The sequence below is a fragment of the Balaenoptera borealis genome, assembly GCF_965194805.1.
Source record: "Balaenoptera borealis genome assembly, chromosome: 14".
NCBI lineage: Eukaryota > Metazoa > Chordata > Mammalia > Artiodactyla > Balaenopteridae > Balaenoptera > Balaenoptera borealis.
In genome coordinates this window covers 63,209,554-63,232,796 of record NC_138875.1, presented here as the reverse complement: position 1 = coordinate 63,232,796, position 23,243 = coordinate 63,209,554, and the positions used below count along the sequence as shown (strand labels likewise).

The 23,243-nt window shown below is 38.7% G+C and overlaps 1 protein-coding gene across 2 annotated transcripts; it reads right to left on the bottom strand.

Moving 5' to 3' along the window:
• Positions 1-838: 838 nt before the first annotated feature.
• On the bottom strand, positions 839-23,242 carry SEH1L (SEH1 like nucleoporin). 2 transcript variants are annotated; one of them, XM_082355014.1, is made up of 9 exons: positions 22,976-23,242; positions 20,399-20,449; positions 16,923-17,069; positions 13,584-13,795; positions 7,823-7,921; positions 6,409-6,549; positions 5,526-5,683; positions 4,156-4,306; positions 839-1,526 (listed from the first exon to the last, which is right to left on the bottom strand). In XM_082355014.1, exons 1-9 carry the CDS (start codon positions 23,084-23,086, stop codon positions 1,322-1,324), a joined length of 1,275 nt encoding a protein of 424 aa, XP_082211140.1. In that variant the 5' UTR covers positions 23,087-23,242; the 3' UTR covers positions 839-1,321. The 2 variants fall into 2 exon arrangements, with proteins under 2 accessions (XP_082211140.1, XP_082211141.1); XM_082355015.1 differs by having other exon boundaries at positions 839-3,120; positions 22,976-23,240.
• Between the last annotated feature and the right edge of the window lies 1 nt (position 23,243).

The window sequence follows — 23,243 nt, the reverse complement described above, 5'->3', positions numbered from 1 at the left end:
CCTCATTACCCTTTGTAAATTCTGTAAATGCCTTCTCCCACTAGAATGAATGTGCGCCGACTACCTTTGTTTTTTTTACATATCCCAAAGTGTTTAGCACAGTATCTTGCATATAGAAGATGCCCAATGTTCACTAAATGGGAGGGCCTGTCTCAATTCATTACCCCATCCTACCCCACGTACCTCTATAATGATTGAAATCTCAAAGACCTGAATTCTTACTTCTGAGCTAGATCCAGACTTAAAGTGAGACCTCTTGCTTTGAAACTCGACAAGTCTACTGGTCTAAAACAAGTCCTTTAACAGAAGAAAGACCTTGCCTTAAATTAAAATACAATATACTTTATAAGCTCTTTATCCTTTGCATGTTAGGAAGCTCTAGGGGTTTGACAGGAAAGTGTCTATTGATAGGAGAGTGTCTTTGAAAATTAGATTATAAGTTATAATACACATTTATAACAACTATACCATCTGTGTGATTAGCTGATAGACACACGAAATGCTGTTCAAATGTCAAGTAGACATTTGTTGGTTCTAGATGTTAGTCTGCATACTAACTTTCTACCTTCTAAATAAATGCCATGATCATCCCCTAATTTCTGATTGTTTGGATTTTTTTTTTAGCAATATGATATTTTAAGGAGATACAAATAAGCTTTACCAACCATCAAATAAACTACATTCTATTTTTATATGGCAACAGATTCATATCTTTAAAAATATATTTTATTAAATAATCTACTTGGAGAATAATTACAAAAGCTTTAAACAATAATTCCAAGTAGTGAAAGGCAGTTTCCTTTAAAAGAAAAAAAAAAAAAAGACCAAACAGTCCATATTATGTTTTGCTGCTTTATACACAGGAATGATTTATTTTACAAACTAGTCAGTTGCAACATTAGCCTGTAAAAATCAAAAACATTTTTTATTATGTCTCAAAGGCAAAGTTAACTTTATAACAATATGCTTTCACATTAACCAGTATGACAAACCATAAGAAACTTAACGCCATAACAGTTCAAAATAAAATGTACAGAACAGGCACTTTGAAGTCAGCTATTGTGTGTAACTCTCACAGTTAATGTTGTGTGTACACATCTCATATTTCATCAAAGGTTATCAACCAATGAAGCAAATATTCCTTTGATGCAGAAGCACAAACACATTTAGGTTCCAAACACCATGTTCTGGTTGTAATACATGCAAGACAGACCCTAAATTAGAAAAATCTTCTGAAAGAAAATGAAGAAAAACAAAAAGCCAGGAATGAAAGCATTTACAAGCACTTGAATAAGGCCTTTAAGTGTTAAATCAGTGTTTTTTAAACCCCTTCATTCTCAGGTAAGGGATTAAGAGGCCGAGAGAGAGATCGTCTGCGAGGGTGAGGATACTGGAGGCTGGCAGTGTCAGCATCGCAAGAGTGCTCTATCAGAGGAGGAGGAGGAGGAGGAGGAGGAGGAAGGAGCTGGGCATAACTGGACCATCTCGATCCAGCCCGTGGGGAATCCAGAGGGGGAAAGAAATACCTGAAACAATGAAGACAGGAACAAAACACCAAAACAAAACAAAAACAACAGAAAAAAATAAAAAAGAAAAAAACAGAAGAAAAAGAGAAAAGTAGTAAATACAAAGAGAACCAAAGAGGAAAAAACACATGCTAGAAAAAAAAGCTTTACTATATTCATGCCAAAACTAACGGAACATAATAGCAAAATCAAGACCCTTACTCAAATCAGGCTCACTTAAGCAAGTATAGGAACTTGAAAAAAATACAATCTGTTAAACTTAAAATGTTAAAAAAAATTATCAGTATGAATGTTACAAAAAAGACATAATTTTATAATTTAAAACATTTTCTAGTCTGAGAAACATATTGATGCTCTCCTGTAATTTACAAATCAAATAAGCTTTTTCTTTAAGCAACACTTCACTTGTAGCAGCAGCACATTTTTTAGTGCATACATGATACTCAGGACCAATTCAGATAGACTTTCACATAGTATGGCCAGCTACTGCAACATACTTTTGAAGAAACACAATCTTTGAATGTACTTAGATGTTTTTCTGCAAAAAGATTAGTACAAAATTTTGATAAGTAAAAGGGCTCAAAAATATGTCCTACTGTTATTCTTCTGCCATTTTAAAACTTACCCGTAATACTTTAGCATTTTCTCAAAAAAAGATTTATAGCTTTGTCATCAGAGGATATGAACTAAATGAAGCAGCCAACAAAATTAAGAAAATCCTGGGACATGGAATGTGGAGGTTAACATGCATGCACAATTTTAGCAGAGTTTTATCTGCTTCTTATAGTATGTTTCTAAATTTTGACTTGAAACCTTAAGCAGTGAAATCACACCATAAAAATATACAAGCACATATTAGAAACATTTATCTCTTTAGTGAATATGAACTGAAAACTTACAAAGATGTTTTCATTTTACTTCTAAATTATAAATGAAGCAATACCAAATGTTGTTTGGCTACAAACTGTACAGTCAAGTTACTTTCACTACTACTTCTCTCACTCCTTCACTAATACTTTTTAAACATTACAAAGAAATAACAGAGTTGTACTGAATAATATCATGTATAAACCAATTCTACAAAAGGTAAACAAATTAGCACTCAAAACAATCTTTATGAAAAATATTCAATCTTCAAATTAAAATTATAAAAATTCATTTTAGCTTACTGTTTTAGAAAATAAAAGACATAAGTCTATATATAGTCTCCAGATGGAATAAAGTGATATCTTCCCTCCTCCCAACTAGCAATGAGGATGCTAACAATCCTTTAATTTTAAAACCCATGTTCGTTTCAGAAACATTTCAAAAAATTGTTTTGGTGACAATGTCTCAACAAAAAGCCTCTCCATTTATATTTCAAAAGTTTCAAATAATGTCAATAAACTGGCTAGCACACAAAAAAATGATATACACTGTATTTTTAAAGGCCTTTTGGACTGCGTTTAGTAGTAAGCAGGCTGTTGGTGTATCTTGGGAGAGGTCAAACGGCGCTGGGGAAGGGGAAAAGGAGCTTGCTTCCCATTCCTGTGTGCATGCAACAAGCAGCAAAACAGCAAAGTTACTCCAGTTAGCTGGTACTCAGCTGTGCTTTCTGTTAAAGGACATAATACAAATGGAGAAGGGAAAATGCATCACAGATCTAACACACATGGTTATTGGCACAATAAGAACACATCAAAACTTCAAAGCTCTTTACAAAAGAAAATATGCAGTACAGGCGGCAACCAAAAACTAGATTTTTTTAAAAAAATTAACACTAGTATCTTTGCTTCATGAAATAATCTTTATAATCTGATATCTTCTATGGTAACCTGAAATTGTTTTCATGCAAATACTTAAAATCAAAAAGCAGGACTCCTTTATAAAAATATAACAATATAAAAATAGTTGAGGAAATTTAAAATACAATTCTCTTCTTTCATTTAAGTTGACAACAGGACAACCACGTGACAGTTTGTTAAGGCTGTGCTTTCAAGTTTCCTAAATAGTATTCCAAATTATTCACAAAGGCATATTAAAATAACTTTACCTTACAAATTCACATTTGAAATTTGAATATGAAAACAAAAGGACAACTCTTTAGATAACATTAAACATTCCCTGAGAATCTAAAATATACTAAAAATTCTAAAAATCAAGAACTCAGAATTTACCATATCCTCTTACAATCTCCATGAAAATTTTAAACACACACACAAAAACATTTAATTTACTCACTTTTACAAAGCCTTAGTTCGTGTGTTTTATTTAAAATTTCAGTTTAACCTGACTCAAAGGCCACCCTATCAGCACTAGCAACACTAATGCTCATCTGGGACTACGATCCTCAGTACTGTCCCAAACTTCCTCTTCATCTCATTACTTCAAAGTTATATATGTTTCTGGAAGACCACTAAATTGCAGCATATAATTGAGTTTAACAGCCTCAGAACCTACCTGTAAATATTATGACCAAGTAATAAGCCAAATACAGAGCTACCAAAGTGCCTCCTTCTCTTCTAGTGCCACAATTACATGTGAATTTCTTGATTCAATCTTAAAATCCATGAAATAACACACCTTCAGTATAGCTACCAGAATGATTTAAAAAGAAGATAATTTCTAGTTTTCTCACAAAACAGCCTACCTGCCAGCAGAAGATCCATTTAATGAATTCTGAAGATTTGGGATATTTGAACCTAGGGAAGGATTTGAGTTTCCCTGCTGAGAGCTCCCATTGACAGGGCTCCCATTACCTTTCAGAATACCAGTACACTTCCAGTTGTCCATATAATTAGCTGAAAGGAAAATGGTCAAACTCATTAACATGACTAATACCTATGTTCCAGGGCACAAATCTACAATTAAAGAAATAAAAGAGACCTACAGGCTACATATCTCTCCGGTTAAATGGTAAAGACATTTTTTTTTAAATGAAACACATATATCTCAATTTTAACAATTATTTTTTGAAGTTTTTAAAGAAATACTAATTTAAAAACAAAGCTCTCACCACCCATTTCCTTTCCTTACAAGATAAATATTAACAGAGACAATTCTCTAAGCTACCACATTATTACATTAAGTTAATATCAAAATAAAATTCTGTCTTCATTATAATGAATTTCAGTTCTAATGTGTGGGTAACGGAGTCACCTTCTCAGTTAAGCAAGTACAAGTCATGTCCTCATGGATGCAGGTAACAGAACCTCTGGGGTTTGAGTGGCTTATCCAACTTGGCCTAATTGTTTGGATGCAAAACTGGTCACTGCGGACACTGAGCCCAGGAAATCCAAGTTAGGCAGGACAGGGCAGCAAAGACCCTGAGGAAAGGGACACCTGGGCTGGTTCTACCACAGCCTAAAGCTGACCATGGGAGACTCAGCCAAACTGCAGTTTGGAAACAGTTAACTCCTCAGGGGAAATGAACGAAGCTGTAACTTCGGATCCTAAAGATGGGACGCCACCGACTACAGTGGTACACAGAGCCAGTGGATAAACATCCGTGGAGAAGTGCAGACCACGCCACAGCACCCACAGTCAGTGTCCACCGTCCAGACCGCCTTCTCTGCTTGGCATTTGTAAGAAACTTTTAGAATCAGTGGCCTCAAGATTCTCTAACTTTTGGGAGCTGTAGAGAAGAAGTGGGGAAGATATGGGATTTTTCTCCTCTTAAGGGCTTGCTGGATAAAGCAATTGTTTATCAAGTAAGAGATGACTATATCCTGAGTTTGTAGAGAAGTCCCACAAGTTACACACATAGCAAATGGTATCTTTGGAGGTAGTGTATATTCTGTTACAATTAGTTTTACTTTGTTCCACATGGAAACTTAAACAATTCAATCAATTACTGCTTTGAACTAGGTAAAATGATAAAGATTCAACACAATATGAGACATTAATTTAAAAGTAACTGTAGAAAGATAATTTTTTTTCAAAATACTTCGGAGTTTACATTTCTAAGTGAAAATTCTAAAGTAGCATCATAAAGCAACAATTCCTCCAATGAAATCTTACCTTTCCACAACCTGACACAGCCATCATCTCCTGAAGATGCCAGCACTGTCCCTGTTATATTCCAACTCACTCGCCAGACCTGAGAATTATGATTATCAAACTGAGCCACTATATGGATTTCAAATTTTGTTGGCCCACCAGAGGAAGTAAGTTCTTTCCTGTTAATAAAAAAATTTTCCTGAGGAATTCTGAGTGTACACACACACACACACACACACACACACTCTCACTGTTCTAAATTAAAAAATACAAATGGTCTCACATACACACCATATCAATGTCATATCCATACCCGCCCCCCAACCTCTGTAGCTTACTGAGAGATGGGCCATGTCACTTTCATTTGACTCCCCAGTACCTCGCATGATCCTACCACATAAAAGATATTAAGTGACTAAAGAGGATTTTATTCCCCCCAAAAGGTTGAGGAATAAAAGAGATGATAATGATTAATTTTAAAAGGAAAAAGTAGGAAGGGAAGAATAGGAGGAGAGAAGGAAGAAGGAAAGAAGAAAAGAAAAAGAACTGAAACTCACAATTCCAAAGTTAAAGCTAAATAGCTTATTCACAAGAATGTCTCAGTGCTAATTTAATTTTCCCTAAGTAGACTGAGACCTCTCATTCCTTCAAACATTTATAGAGTGCAATTATATTCAGAGGATCCAATTCATTTTAGTACCTGCCTAAATAAAACACAACTAAGAAAACATAAATCTCCTCTCTTTACTCAATTCCCTATTTCCAAAAGTCATATATTTGTAGATAAAATGTTCATTAAAGAATCCATTCTTCAGATCACTGTTGCCTCTATACTCTCCTCCACAAATGAAAATAAGCAAGAGGTAAGAGAACTTTCAAATTAGTAATTGTTTCAAAAACTCACCTCACAGGCTTTAATGTAAAAATTCTCACGTCTTTGGTTGCTATGGCGAGAATGTGGAAAGACCGTCCCAAGTTTGGAGCAAAGGCAATATCGTGGACAGGATCTGTGACTGTCAGGAGGGTTTCAGCTTTTGCATATTTCCTAAATGAAAAAACAATTTACATTAAAATTATCAGAAATGAAAAATTTAAAAATCCACATGTCTAGGTATCTCCATTTTCTCCATCTTGCTCACAATGAAGTAGTGTTTATCTCTGCAGTATATAGTATGTCCAGCCCCAACCCCCAGAAACTGTGACTGTGACCTATCGGAAAAGGGCCTTTGCAGACACAATTAAGGATCTCAGGATGAGAGAGAAACAGACATTAGAGGAGAAGCCATGTGAAGACACAGGCAGAGATTGGAGTGATGCAGCTCAGCCACGGAACTCCTGGAGCCTCCAGAAGCTGGAAGAGACAAGGAAAGAGTCTGAAAGCAGCACAGCCCTGACAACACTTTGATTTCAGATTTCTGGCCTCCAGAACTCTGAAAAGAAACATCTGTTTTAAGCCAACAGTTTGTAGTAATTTGCTTTGACAGCCCTAGGAATGTAATATAACCTCCCAGGTTTCTTCCTTTAATTTTTTTAAGTTTAGCTTAAAACAGAGTAACTAAAACTTAATTAGAATGAGATCTTGATTTGTTAGCCATTAACATCTTTTTTAAGAAAAAGGGTACCTGAATTTCCTAAGATTTGAGTGTAAAGAAAAAAGTTAAGCTGACAACAGCAAGAATTGAGTTTTTTAAGTGATGATAAAGGAAGCTACACCAAAGTCTATTTCCACACCTCAGGAGTGTTAAACTACCATCTGATCCTGTTATTCTCCAACTGAGAAGTCTTTCAATGGCTTCACATTACCTTTAAGATAAAAATTAAACGTTGAACAGTAGGTCTTGCAGGTATAAGCCTTCCAGATTTCTCATCACACTCCTTTTTACCTATTATGTTCCAAGCACAATGAAAATATATTGGCTCTCTCTCATCACATGCAGTTTTCTCCATCTGGAATGTTTTGCCCTCTTTGTCTGGCTAACTTCTACTCATTCTATGGCTCTCCTTTTGAATGAACTTTCCTGGCCCCCTCCCCCTAGGCATAATCTCTTAACATCCTGATTCTCCCAGTTTATAAAATTCATCACCATTTTTCACCTTTTTTTTTTTGTTTTCCCTTCATGATGGTACATACTGGGAGATCAATTACCTTTTCCTCTACACCACTCAATTTTATATTACCAGAGCAGAGAACTTAGCGTATCATAGGAAATCAGTAAATATGTGACGAATAATGCATAACTGAGTTAATGAATAAAGAAATAACATTTAAAAAAATTAAATGCAATTCAGAACAATAATTAAACCAAAGCAGTACTGACCTGGTGTTTTCATTATATTCAAAAATCTGAACCTTGGCCATTGCGTTTGGGCTGCTGTCATCACTTCCTACAGCGATCATGGGGGAATGAGCACGAGAGCTAGAAAGGAAAAGATGTTTTACATAATTATAAAATTAATGCACATTTAGTTCAGAGAATTAGAAACGTATCCAGCAGCCATGCAACCCACCAGTCAGCGTGTCACTGCGGACTAGACCCCTGCCACGCCCGGCACCACACACCCAGGAGGGGTACCCCTGAGGTCTCAGCCTGGGGACTGAGGACACCGGGCTTTCACCTTGTTTTTAACCACATTTTCTTATGGCTGAGATAGAAAGTAGTCCTTTTCCCAAAACAAAAAGCTTCAAGCAGTCAACAGATTTTTCTTTTTTAAAGACACCTAAGAGGCGTTAGAATTTTTCTTTCTAAAAGATCTGGTCATTAACTATAGAATGAAAAGTAATTTTGTGGTGACCAAATTCATGGCAAAAAGATTTTTACGTGCTTCGTACAAAGAGAACCCCACCCCGATGGAGGAGGAAAAGTAGAAAAAGACCACCCTCAGGAAGGCATGCCTGTCATTCTCTAGTCTCCAGACTCATTTGTGGTCAACTGCGTTTTGAAAAAGGCAGAAGATAAGCAATAAGAGAGTGAACTCTACTGAGGTGGACTCTAGGTTGAATCATTTTTTTTCATTTCTATGTCTAATTTCCTAGATATTGATTTCCTTTGCCTCCCCCATCCAGATTAAGTAATACCTCTATGAACATGACATAGAGGTATTGTTTAACCTTTGATCTTGATATTGTGATCTGCCAATTTCATAAAGCTGAAAACAAAATGCGATAATTTAAAAAAAAAAGGTTTAGGTGTTTATTACTAAAGCTTCTGATAATGACATCACCTAATATAAGAAAAAAACCAGGTAGGGACTTCCCTGGCGGTCAAGTGGTTAAGAATCCACCTTCCAATGCAGGGGACACAGGTTCGATCCCTGGTCGGGGAACTAAGATCCCACATGCCTCGGGGCAACTAAGCCCACGTGCTCTGGAGCCTGCGCGCCACAACTAGAGAGAAGCCCAAGTGCTGCAACTAAGACCCAACACAGCCACAAATAAATAAACATTTTTTTTAATTTAAAAAAAAAAAAGAAAAATACCAGGTAAACTACAAAGTGCTATAGTAATAAAACAAAATTACAAGTTACTTATTATAATTCTTGGCTATTCAAAGGGATGTAAATTATAGTAATTTCTATATCTCATAAAATTTCTTTTTTCAATGTTCCACAAATGTATTTATTTGAGCAAGGGCAAGTACATTTACAGTAATATAATCTCAAATTACTGAAAATATAAATTTTTTAAATATTCTAAAAAATAAATTATAAAACATCCAGATAACAACCTGAATTGAGGATTATCTCATTTGTATATCCATAAATAAGATGATCACATTTAAACCATTTTCCAAATATGACTCATAATTAAACAGTGAGCAAAACCATCAAACTCTCTGACTGAATACAGGAGACTGATCACCTGCATCTCCTTCCTACGCCTCCATGGAAATGATGAAAAAATAACACTGTAACAGTGCAGAAATCAGAATGTGCCATCAGAAATCATGAAATCTGGAGGATTCCAGGAAGCAAAAGGAGATCAGACAGTGAAAATGCTAAGGGAAAAAGAGCTCAACAACTATCATTAAGGAGGAAATTCTGGAAGCTCCAACCTCTAATCAGTAAGCAAGTAAATAATGAATCAATCAACCAATAGTAATGAGTAATGGGGCAATCATGAATTGATTCATTTAATAATCTGCAATCAGAAGACCCCCATGGCTGGCAGCTGATTGTGCTCTAGGCTAAAGAAAGTCTGAGGAAAGATCCTAGTGAGATGATTAGAACTTATAAGAGGAGAGATATGAACTTCAAATAAAGTAGCACTCCAAAGCCAGCAGGGAGAGGGACAAGAAAGAAGAAAATACATTAAAGTGCTCTATCCCCCAAGTCAAAACCTCCTGACTTTGGCAATTTGGGGGTAATGCCCACCTGCCAGCTCCCTCTTGGTCGCCCTACAACGAAACCCTGCCAAACCACTCCACCTACTTAGTCAAAACTCAGCTAACCCCCTAAGTAAGAGAATGAGCTGTTAAGAAAACAGAGCATCTAACAGGAGAAAAATACCAACACCAGTTCTCTCTAGCAGCCATCACAGTCTCCTGTTCACAAACACAAATACATGAGCAAAGACTAACACGCACTTGACAAAAACAAGGAGTGTGACAGTTAAAGACCAAGGCATACAAACAGTTCTTTGAGGAAACAGATCTTTGAGAAAATATAAAACAGCCTACAGTCCACATCATATGCAGATTCTACATTTGTAAACTGACCTACTTGCTAAAATTTATTTGCAAAACCAAAAATCCAATACTTGGGGCACTCATGGGCCTTCCTGTTTCAGCTTCATGCTGAAAAACCAGTGTCTGTTTTGCACTCTATTTACCATCATGTTTTCTGCATTTTTGTTGTGTTGATGATTTTGCTGTTTAAAATGGCCCCCAAGTGCAGTGCTGAAGTGCTGCCTTGTGTTCCTAAGTTTAGCAAGAAGGTCATGATGTGCCTTATGGAGAAAATACCTCTGTTAGATAAAAGCTGCATTCAGGTGTGAGTTAGTGTTGTTGGCTGGATTCAGTGTTAATGAATATAGACTAAATAAGGTGTCTTTAGACAGAAATACACATAAAACAAGGTTGAGTATTGATCAGTTAACAAAAATGTGATCAGAGGCTGGTGGCACCTAATCCTGTATTTCCCCTGGGAGGGGTGGTTCAGTATTAGCTAATTCAGTGTTCATAGCAACTTGATAGAACACAACTACTGCAAAAAAGAAGACTTGACTGTAAATCAAAAAACATAAAATTTTTAAAAATTTTAATTAGGATCCTCAGAGAAATGTGTATCCATGTAACAAAAACTGACTGGCATAAAAAAGGAGTTATCAGAGAAAAAGAAAGACTTCTTAACAATTAAAAATGATTGCCACTCCCCCCAACCCCCAACATCACTGGATGGTATAAAATGCACACCTGAAGAACAAGCTGGAGATCTGGAAGACAGAGTAGTAAATCTCCAAACAATTTTAAAGAAATAGAGAGTAAATCCAAGAATAATCAAAGATGAATTCCAGAAGGACAGAATCGAGAAAACAGAAGGATAAATTATCAAAGAATCCTAAAATATCCCCAATCTGAGACAAGAATCTTCACCTTAAAAGGGACCACTAAGCATCAAGCAGGATGAATTCAAAAAAGACCAACATCTAATAGTGTATGTCTGGATTTACTTCAAAATAATCCAGTTTTTTTTGTTTTGTTTTGTTTTGTTTGTGAAGGTGGGGAGGCATATACAGATTAACCAAGAGTAGCTTTGAATTATTCTAGCTGGGTGATGGATATGTGAGGCTCTGCCTATTACACTTTTAGTATATTTGAAATCTTCCCTAACAGAAAAATGTTTTAAAAGAAAAAATACCTGGAAACATCCTGGTATATAAATTTTAGAATTCTACTACCTTAAGCTATACAAAGCAATTCCAGGAGTTTTAATGACCCAAGTGTGAAAGGCAAAACCAAAAACCTTTCAGAATACACTTAACAACATCAAGGTGGGGAAGAATTTCTCAAATAAAAAAACAAAAAGCACTATAACAAATATAGAAAGACTGTTAAGTGTGGCTATATTAAAATTCAGAACTTTCTGCAGACTATCAAAAGTCATGATAGTGTCAAAATGACAAACCACAAACTCGGAGAATATACTTGCAACTCAAAGTAGTAAGACAAAATCCTAAAATCTTCCAGAAAGACTAGGCTACCTACAAAAGATCCAGTATCAGACTGACCTCAGACATCTCACCACCTAAAGTTTAAAAGATTCAAGAACAGTACTTTGAAATTCTTACATCTGGAACTTGGCCGAAGTTCTAAAACTAGCCAAACTACAATTAAGCATGGAGAAAAATTAAGACATTTTTGGGTATGCTAGAATTCAGAAAGTTTGCCATCCATCCCATATAGGAAAAAAAGTTACTTTAAGAGGTATGCGACCAAAATGAAAACAAAAAATCCAAAGGCAACTCGTGATATGAAAATTGTGACAGCCAAGTATAACCCAGAAGTAAAGGAATCAGTAAAGAGAAAAGAGCACCCATCAGGAGTTAATGCCATATTACTCTGTGTGAACAACAGTTTTCATGAAATAGTTTACATTTGTGTCTGTAATGAATATTTACATAATCTAGTCTTATGAATTTGGTTGCTACTTAGTATTTAGAATCAACTTGTAGTCAAAAGACAAAGTACTTATATGTGTACTTAACACATATAACAACATCATTAAATGTTTACAAAACGTAAATACAAACATTGTAAATCTTGTCACTGTATAAGCAATGTAACAAAATATTAGGAAATGGGAGGGTGGATGTGTGGTAGAAGCAAAAAAAAGCTAATTTCCCCTTTTTTTAAGAGAGAAGTGAGGGGCTTCCCTGGTGGTGCAGTGGTTGAGAATCTGCCTGCCAATGCAGGGGACACGGGTTCGAGCCCTGGTCTGGGAGGATCCCACATGCCACGGAGCGGCTGGGCCCGTGGGCCACAATTACTGAGCTTGCACGTCTGGAGCCTGTGCTCTGCAACAAGAGAGGCCGTGATAGTGAGAGGCCTGCGCACCGCGATGAAAAGTGGCTCCCGCTTGCCACAACTAGAGAAAGCCCTCGCACAGAAACGAAGACCCAACACAGCCATAAATAAATAAATAAATTAATTAATTAAAAAAAAAAAAGGTGAGTCAATATAGTCTAAATTGATAAATCACTAGAGAAATAAATATTTGAAATTAAGATAATTACGAATATAACTAAACAACTATTAACACTTCCACAAATAAAATATCTTGTCATACCTTGACAAGTGGAAAGCTTTGTAAATGTGCTAAAGTCATCTTTCACAGAATGAGTATAAATACTGTCTAAAGATAACACAGCAAGAACCAAAGGTATAAATAAATCATTTAAAAATAAAATAGTGACTACCAGAATTAAAATCTAAAAACAAAACTACTAACAGCATTTGTTTTTAGGGGGTAAGGGAACTTTTACCTCTCATTTTGTACTCTTCTAGATTATTTGAATTTTTTTATCAGGTGACTCATTACTCTTTTAATTTTAAAAACAGTTTAATAAAAATCAACTATGATACAGTCTTAGAATCACACTCTACACAGCAGTTAAAGGAGTTAGGAAGGACTAGTTACACTAACACATGGGAAAATGCCCATGATGTATCTGTAAGTGAAAAAGGCAAATTGCATGAAAGGAAAATGTTATGTCTAAACATGTGTGTGTGTTTTGTGTCCACTTGTACATGATAGCATATACCTGTATTTGCATACATTTGTGTGTTTATAAACACACAAATTAAATATTTGTTATTAAATATTTATTTGTATATGCATGGAAAAAGTCCAGAAGGCGCACCAGAATATTTACAGTGGTTGGCTTCTTCTGTGGAGTAGAAATAGGGGTATAAGACACATGACAGGGTGGAGAAGAGAGAATTTTTATTATACATAATATACATTTTTAAAAATAATGAACAAGATTACTTACAAAAAGCATATTCAAAAAAATAAACCATCTGATGCTAAGTGTAATAATTACTAGGCTTATATCACCAGAGGATTGCTGTGTAAGCATACCTTGAAGGGTTCCAAGAAATACAGCTACAGCTTAGCTTGCATGAGATCTCATGTTGCAGAGACCACTGGCTGAGATTCATGACGTCCGGTGCCTCATAGATTCTGACTATACCATCCGCTGAACAGGTTGCTAACATAAGACCCATATGCTTAGGAGCAAATTTCACGTCGGTAACGGATGTTCTGCTGTCCACTAGCGTTGTCCTCTTGACCTGAAAAAAAATTAACAATTTAAATTAAATACAAGGACTTCCCTGGTGGCGCAGTGGATAAGAACCCGCCTGCCAATGCAGGGGATACGGGTTCGATCCCTAGTCTGGGAAGATCCCACACGCCGTGGAGCAACTAAGCCTGCACACCACAAGGAAGAGTAGCCCTGCTCACCACAACTAGAGAAAGCCCTCGCGCAGCAACAAAGACCCAACACAGCCAAAAATTTTTAAAAATTAAATTAAATCTTAAAATTAATTAATTAATTAAATACAAAAAAAAAGGATGGCAGAGTGGAAAGAACACAGGCTCTGAAATCACACAGAACTCCTCTGCCACTTACTAGGTATATAACCTTGAATAAGGTATTCAAAACCTGTGTGGGCCTCAATTTCCTCTAAAGCACTTAGCAAAATACCACATACACAGCTAGCAATCAGTAACAAACCAGTGACCTATAATCAATTACTCCCTCTATGGCAGAAGAAAGAAGGCCTTACGAAATCTAACTTTATTAAATTAGGTAAGTACTCTCTTCTTAAGCAGATAGGTCAGTAAACCAGAAAGTGTTAGAATTTTCATATGGGCAGTTTTGTCATACAAAGCAGGCCGCAAGCCGCAAAGTAAAAGAATTCAGATTCTTTAACAACAGAATGGAGGGTGTGAAACTTCTTCCATCAAGTGTAAGTGTTAGTCCTACTCAGACCGCTATCATCCACTTTTAAAAGAGACCAAGTGAATGGTACGAGGCTGGCATTCTGGTAATTAGAGAATCCCAGCATAGCATGTAGCAGTTACTGTCTGGCACCTAGATGAGATGATTTTTGACTGAAAATGTCAACAAAATTTAGAAACCAAGAGTTTACTGTCTATGGTGGACTTCCCTGGTGGCGCAGTGGTTGAGAATCTGCCTGCCAATGCAGGGGACACGGGTTCGAGCCCTGGTCTGGGAAGATCCCACATGCCGCGGAGCAACTAGGCCCGTGAGCCACAATTACTGAGCCTGCACGGCTGGAGCCTGTGCTCCGCAACAAGAGAGGCCGCGATAGTGAGAGGCCCGCGCACCGCGATGAAGAGTGGCCCCCACTTGCCGCAACTAGAGAAAGCCCTCACACAGAAACGAAGACCCAACACAGCCATAAATAAATAAATAAATAAATAAATAATTTTTAAAAAAAGAGTTTACTGTCTATGGTTACTAAAATACATCTTAAGGTGTCTGAATATCAAAAGAATATCAAACTTCAAAGATAGCATAGCATCTTTGCAAACTTTTGTCTAAAAACACCACTGAATAATAACACAAATGTTGAAACATTAAATGCATTAATGACAGTGGATTTAACTAAAGACAAATAATTAAGTTCGAAGAAAAATCCTTTCTATGCCACCACTCCTAAACCCAACCTATACTATGCTAACTGATCGATCTCAGACTGACTGCTAGAAAAATCCTTTCTATTCAAGAAATGTCTCTGCGCCCCTGCCCTTAAGCAACTGTTTGCCTGAGGAAGGCCCCGGTGCAAAGGCAATGAGGCCAACCCCTTCCATCATTCAAAAACAAAAAAAAAAGTCAAAAATATGAATAGTATGCAAGCTACAAACCTACAATAATTAAAACAGTGTGTTATGGCCTAAGAATAGACAGACACCAATGGAATAGAGTCCAGAAATAAACTCTCCATATATGGTCACTTGATTTTCAACAAGGATGTCAAGACCATTCAATGGGGAAAAGACAATCTTTTCAATAAAAGGTGTTAGGAAAACTGGATATTGACACGTAAAAGAATGAAGTTAGATACTTACCTTATATCATGTACAAACATTAACTCAATGTGAATCAAAGACCTAAACATGAGAACTAAAACTACAACACTCTTAAAAGAAAACTTAGGGGAAAAGTCTCCATGACAGTGAATCTGTCTATGATTTATGATACCAAAAACACAAGGAAACAAAAGAAAAAAATAAACCGGACTTCATGAAAATTTTGTGCACCTAAGGACACTATCAAGAGAGTGAAAAGGCAAATCACAGAATGGGAGGAAATATTTGGAAATCATGTATCTCTTAAGGAATTAATATCCAGAATACATAAAGAACCCCTACCTACAACTCAACAACAACAAAATGGGCAAAGGACTTGAAGAGACATTTCCCTAAAGAAGTAAAAGGTTCTGGTAACAATTCCAATTCCGGTGGGGGTAGGGGGTAGAGGCTGTTCCCCACCCCAGCAGACAATTCTGACACCAGCAGGGTGTCCAAGGAGAATTCAACTCAATTTTGACACTAACTACCCGGAGATAGCATCAGATTCCACGAGTTCAGAGTTCAGTCCCACAAGACACCCTTCTTCAGATGCCAGTCGAAAACCCAGGTTGTTACCTGTGCTTCTGACTGACTGGTGTAACTCAGGGACAGTCACGTGGAAGAGACGCACAGGCTGGGGACAGGTCCCCAAGGCTGGGGACAGGTGTGGAGCTTCCACACCCCCTCCAGGCACCACTCTCCCCAAATCTCCAGGTGTTCACCAGCCCAGAAGCCTCCGAACCCTGTCCTCTAGGGCAGGGGTCCCCAACCCCTGGGCCACGGACCAGTACCGGTCCGTGGCCTGTTAGGAACCGGGGCACACAGCAGGAGGTGAGCAGCAGGCAAGCGAGTGAAGCTTCGTCTGTATTTACAACCGCTCTCCGTTGCTCACATTACCACCTGAGCTCTGCCTCCTGTCAGCATTATGCTGAGTTGTATAATTATTTCATTATTTTATTATTACAATGTAATAATAATAGAAATAAAGTGCACAATAAATGTAATGCGCTTGAATCATCCCGAAACCATCCCCCTTTGCCCTCCCCGTGGAAAAACTGTCTTCCACACGGGTCCCTGGTGCCAAAAGGGTTGAGGACAGCTGCTTTAGGGGTTTTATGGAGACATCATTACACAGACGTGAATGACTACCTCATTGGCTATTGGTGATTACATCAATCCCCAGCCCCTCTCTCCTCCCCGGAGGTCAGGGAGGGTGGGACTGAAAATCTTAGCACCCCGAAGTGTTCTTGGAAAGACCACTGCTCCTCGGGTGCTCATGTCCCCCACCCACCAACCCACCGCTAACAAATGTCTCACCCAATGGCTCTGTCCACGCAGTTTATCATTTGATTCTCCTACTATTTCTTCCCAGACAGCAGCTGTTCGGTCAAAAGAACAGGAAGCCAAAACCTGTCCAAATTCAGGATGGGCCCATGTCACACGCCACACAGATCCACTATGTGTCTGAGGAATTAAAAAAGCAAAAAATGAAAAAAGCTGAGTTGAGTCACTTGAAGAAACAGAATACAGATATTTTCACTTCAACAAAAGGAGAAAGCTATTCAATTTAACATTTAAAAAGTTAAATTCTAGGGAATTCCCTGGTGGTCCAGTGGTTAGGACTCCACGCTTCCACTTCAGGGGGCATGGGTTTGATCCCTGGCCCGGGAACTAAGATCCCGCATGTTATGCAGCACAGCCAATAAAAAGTTCAATTCTAGCACTTTTAACGTTTAGAAGATACTCTATATTTAGGATTGCAGCCCTTCTAGAGTCAAATTCTTCTAACATTTTACTAATAAAGAAAAATCCAGATGGATAAAGTTGACCTCTTTCAGTGCTAATAATAGTTGGAGACTTGGTTCAGAGTTTAGCCTAACAAAGCTTTTAAACAGAGATTCTATCAGTCTACTGTTTTGTGTTTTTTTTACTTGCAAATTTCCTCTATAGGAAACATCCACCTGATAAATAAGAGTAATCAAAATTATATGCTTCAAAAGCCTGACAGTATAAGAAACCATAGCAACAAAATGCTTAAATGATTCTGATGTCTGGCTAGACAATGGACTATTCTAGGAAAAGAGGCAATGAGAACAAATATAGAGAAGTCCAAATCCTTGTATTCTGAGGAAATAATTTAAAGCTCAATAGCATTATCTTTATAGATGAAAAATGTCAAATTAGTTCAAATTACTATAATCCAACTCTTTTTTGTTGACAAAAAAAAAAAAAGGCAGAAAAGTCTTAAAGCATTTCACATCAACAGAATTCATTTGTGCTTTCCAGTAAAAATACTGTATGACAATAAGCACCAGTCCACCAATGGATGTTTACAAAATCTGTTTCAAGCTTCTGTACATCTAACACTTTTATACTCAATAATCTCAGAACACTTTCATAATCCAATAATTTCTACATGGTAACAGTGTCATCATCCAATGGTAAACTTTGCACACCCCTCTTTTTTTTTGGCCGTGCCATGCGGCATGCAGGATCTTCGTTCCCCGACCAGGGATTGAACCCATGCCCCCTGCAGTGGAAGCACGGAGTCTTAACCACTTGGACCACCAGGGAAGCCCCTGCACCCTTATTTTTTATCCTTTGTTCTGTCCAGTCTTTTTCATTTCACCTTTCTTATTTTTACAGGCTATTAAGTAAAAGATGCACTAGGGCACTGAGATTCTGCTAAATGTTAGATTCCCAGTAAAGCACAATCTAACTAAAGAATAAGGATTGCACAAAGGTGTTCATCACAATAAAAAGGAAACAACTTAAATATCCATCAGCTAAACAAAATAGGGTATATTTGTTGTTATATTTATGTTTTGTTGCTATAGTTATGTTTAAAAACAAACCAAAGTACTTATGAAACATGTTGTTAAACTAAAAAGCAAGAAATACGAGTCTCCTTTTGGAGTGATAAAAATAAGTTTCGGCACTAGACAGAGGTAGTAATTGTACAACATTGTGAATGTAATAAATGCATTCACATTTATTTGTTTACTTGAAATGGCTAATTTTATGTTGTGTGACTCTCACCTCAATTTAAAAAAAGGGGAGAGGACAAAAGATTTAAATAGACACTTCACCAAAGAAGATAAATGGGGCTTCCCTGGTGACACAGTGGTTGAGAGTCTGCCTGCCAGTGCGGGGGACACGGGTTCGGGCCCTGGTCTGGGAGGATCCCACATGCCGCGGAGCAACTGAGCCCGTGAGCCACAACTACTGAGCCTGCGCGTCTGGAGCCTGTGCTCCGCAACAAGAGAGGCCGCAATAGTGAGAGGCCTGCGCACCGCAATGAAGAGTGGCCCCCGCTCGTCGCAACTAGAGAAAGCCCTTGCACAGAAACGAAGACCCAACACAACCAAAAATAAATATGAATAAATAAATAAATTAAAAAAAAAAAAAGATAAATGAATGGCAAATACGCAAATGAAAACACTATCAACATAATTAATCATTAAGGGCATACAAATTGAAACCCAGTGAGACACCACTTCACACCCACTAGGATGGCTATAATCAAAAAGACAGACTGGAACCCTCATACATTGCTGGTGGAATATAAAATGGTACAGGCACTCTGGAAAAGAGTCTGGCAGTTTTCAAGAAAGTTAAAACATACACAGGGCTTCCCTGGTGGCGCAGTGGTTGAGAATCTGCCTAATGCAGGAGACACGGGTTTGAGACCTGGTCTAGGAAGATCCCACATGCCGCACAGCAGCTAGGCCCGTGAGCCACAGTTACTGAGCCTGCGCATCTGAAGCCTGTGCTCCGCAACAAGAGAGGCCGCGATAGTGAGAGGCCCGCGCACCGCGATGAAGAATGGCCCCCGCTTGCCACAACTAGAGAAAGTCCTCGCACAGAAACGAAAACCCAACACAGCCATAAATAAATAAATAAATAAATAAATAAATAAATAAATAAATAAATAAATAAAATTAAAAAAAAAAAAAAACATACACAGCCCAGCAATTCTATTCCTACATATCTAAGAGAATCGAAAATGTTTGTCTACACAAAGACTTGTATGGCATGTTCATAACAGCATTATTCATAAGTGCCAAAAACTAAAAACAATCAAATTGTCCATCAAATAGTGAATGAATAAATAAAATGTGGCTTTATCTATACAAGGGAATACTACTCAGCATTACAAAGGATCGAACCACTGACACATGCCACAACATGGATGAACCTCAAAAACAAGCTAAGGAAAGTAGGCAGAAACAAAGAACTACATATTGTAGAATTCCATTTATATGAAATGTCTAGAAAAAGTAAAACTATACAAACAGTTCAGTGGTTGCTTGGGGCTTAAGAGGGAACGAGGACTGACCCCAAAAGGCACAAGGGAAACCTCAGGGTTGATGGAAGTGTTCTAAAACTAGATTGTGGTTATGGTTGCATAACTGTGTAAATTTACTAACACTCGTTGAACTGTACATTTAAAATTGATGATTCTCCAGATACATAAAAATCTACCTGAGTAAAGTTATTTTTCTAAAATGCAAGAAATAAAATTATGTACAAAACATCACAACTATTAAAAAATATATAAAGGAAAAAGGTAAGAAATACTGAGATGCAAAAAATAATTAGGTTAGAATGATACAGAATTTCAAATTTTCTTATTAAATTTTCTGAAGTGTATTTGTTACTTTAATAGTGAAAAAAATGTAAGTAAAAGATATAAATTTTACAATTCTCTCAAAGCTGAACAGCAAGTCACTAATGCTACCAAATAGTAAATGTTTCAATTCTTTCAAATCACTGTAAAAATAAATACTAACCTTCCAGCTAGCAGTGCAATGCCAATCCCCACTTTCACTTTTATCCCAGACCTGTAAGAAAAAAGATATTTTATACCAAGAATTCCTACAAATTAATATGAAAAACATTAACATTAGTTAGTACGAGGGCAAAGGAGGGGAACATAAATTCACAAAAGAATACAACCAATAAGTAAACATTCACTCATTCAACAAAATATTTATTGAGAAACTTGGATACGTCAGGCCCTGTGCTAAGCACTGGGGTCAAGGAACCTGTGCTCTACTAGTTAATGGAGACAATATCAGTTACAGTCAAGTCTGGTTACTTATAGCCATTATGTCCTAGTTATGTCCTAGAATGCCACTGTAAGCAGTGAATTGGCGAATACCAAACCACTCCTCCTGGGGAAATTATTGACAGGTGAGATTCACAGGAGTCTCTCGCCACAATATATTTGTCAACCAATCGATACATAACCTTGTTTTATGTGTGTATGTTTAAAAACACCTTATTTGGTATACATTATTGATTCAATAACACTGAACTCACTGCCAACAGCAGCATAACTCACATCTGAATGAAGCTTCCCTAACACACACTTTCTCCATAGGGCACATCACAGCCTTCTTGTTTGGGGGAACTCTATGCAGCACTACACTTGGGGACCACTTCAGACAGTGGAAATCACCAAAAAAAGAACGAAAATGTGAAAAATGTGACACTAAATAGACAATGAGAAGGATGCTTGTTTACATTATGAAAGCCTGAATCATAAGGCAGAGTGTCACCCGTCCAACCTCAGCTGGGAACGCACATCCGACAACTCTAATTTTTTTGCCACCCAGCTCATGTCAACAAACAACCATGAGCACTGATTTTGGGGTTATAAATAAATTTTAAAGAATAAGCAAATTCACAAATACAAAATTTGCAAACAATGAGGATCAACTGTATATATAACAAACAAAAACAAAACACTGAACATTACTACCAACAAAAAATACAGATTACAATAACAACATGACACTTTAACCTGTCTTAAAAAAAAGTAACGATAAACAGTATGGTGGCTCCTCAAAAAACTTCATATAAAAATAGAATTGCCATGTGATCCAGCAATTCCACTTCTGGGTCTGCACCCCAAAGAGTTGAAAGCAGGGCCTCAAGGAGATATTTGTTCACCCACATTTATACCAGCATTATTCACAACTAAAATGTAGAAGAAACCCAACTTCACTGACAGATGAGTGATAAGTAAAATGCAGTATATGCAATATATATTTTTAGCCCTTTAAAAAAGTTTTTAAGTTTAAACATTCCCTTTTTCAGGAAGGAAATTATGACCTATGCTACATGTATGAACTTCAAAACATTATTCTAAGTGAAATCAGCCAGTCACAAAAAAAGACAAATCCTGTAAGATCCCACTTATATGAGGCCGCTAGAATAGCCAAATTCAGAGACAGAAAGTACAAGGGTGGCTGCCAGGGGCGGGGGCCGGAGGGACCGGCTAGTTATGTTTAACGGGGACAGTGCGAAATGAGAAGGTTCTGGAGATGGATGCAAAGATATGAACACACTTAATACCACTGAGCTATACGCTTAAAAACGGTTAAGGTGGTAAATTTTGTTACGTGTACCTTACCACAATAAAAAATAATTAAAGAAAAAAAAACTGCGATGATAATGCCCGACACGGACAATTATCACACTGATACTCTTCACCGGCAATTGTAACATAGTACAACCCGCAAAAAGGTAATTTGCTTATTACTCTCAAAAGCTTTTAAAATATTCACTAATTTCTCTACTGGAATGAGCCTATGGAAATCATCCAGAAAACATAAAAAGCTGTATTAATGAAGATTTTCACTGCAACACCACGACAGACAAAAGCTCCGTACTAGACGACCCACTAAGTCCTAGTGACTTGGAGGCTGAGCTCTACGCGGATAACGAAACCCACTTGGTTAACGGACGCTTATTATTGCGACACTCCCACGGCGGGGCGAGCGAGAAAACCTGGGCCTCGCAACACTTGCAGCCCGGGAAGTGGATTCCGACCCGCCTGCGAGGACGTCGCGTACGGAGCAGACCGGCCGCGCGGCGCCCCTGCGGCACGTCTGTGAGGAGCGGGCGGACGGCGGGGAGGGGTCCCGGGGCCCCGCTCCGGATGGAGGGGCCGAGGTGCTCGGGGGCCGGCTCACCCCACCCACTGTGCCGGCGCCCCCGCGACCCGGGCCCCAGCCTGACCAACGAGGAGCGGTGCCATGGCGCCTTGGGCCCAGCCGGGCGGCCCTGCAGAGTCGGCCGGACCCGCGCGCCCAGCCTCCCCCGCGGCAGGAGCGCGCACGCCGCCGTGACGCACGCACGCCCCCGCAGCCGCGCGGAGGCGGCGGAGGCGGCGGAGGCGGCCCAGGCGGCGTTGACTCCACACTAGCGAGGAGGAGGGTGCCCGCCAATCGGCCTGGGCTCCGGACCTCGTGCCCGCAGCGCGCCTCAAGTCGAGAGGAATCCACTCTCCCCGCGCCCCTCCGCTCGGACAGCGGGCCGCGCACGCTCCCGCCCCCCTCCGGGCTCGGCCCCGCGCGCACCTTGACGCTCTGGTCACTGGAGCAGGTGGCCATCCGCCGTCCGTGGAAGTCGAAAGACACATCGTGGATGAGATCTTTGTGGTCCGCCGCGATGCTGCGCGCCACGAACATGGCTGCGCCAGCCCCTCCCTCCTCCAACAGGACAGCGCGGCGGCGCGCGGACCGCAGCCCAACCGGACCCGGCTCCGGGGCGCGCACGGCTGTGCTTCCCGCGGGCCGCTCGCGCGCCCCGGGCTGCGCCGCGCCGCGCCCCGCCCCCAGGCCCGTC

Bases quoted from the DNA above. Each gene is read 5' to 3' on its own strand.
- SEH1L (XM_082355014.1), bottom strand. From the start codon at position 23,086: ATGTTCGTGGCGCGCAGCATCGCGGCGGACCACAAAGATCTCATCCAC. The intron at 4,307-5,525 runs GTAAGATTTCAT...TTTTCCTTTCAG, and splicing joins CTGTGTCAGGTTGTGGAAAG to CTAATTATATGGACAACTGG. The intron at 1,527-4,155 runs GTAGGCTGTTTT...TCATTGTTTCAG, and splicing joins AATGGATCTTCTGCTGGCAG to GTATTTCTTTCCCCCTCTGG.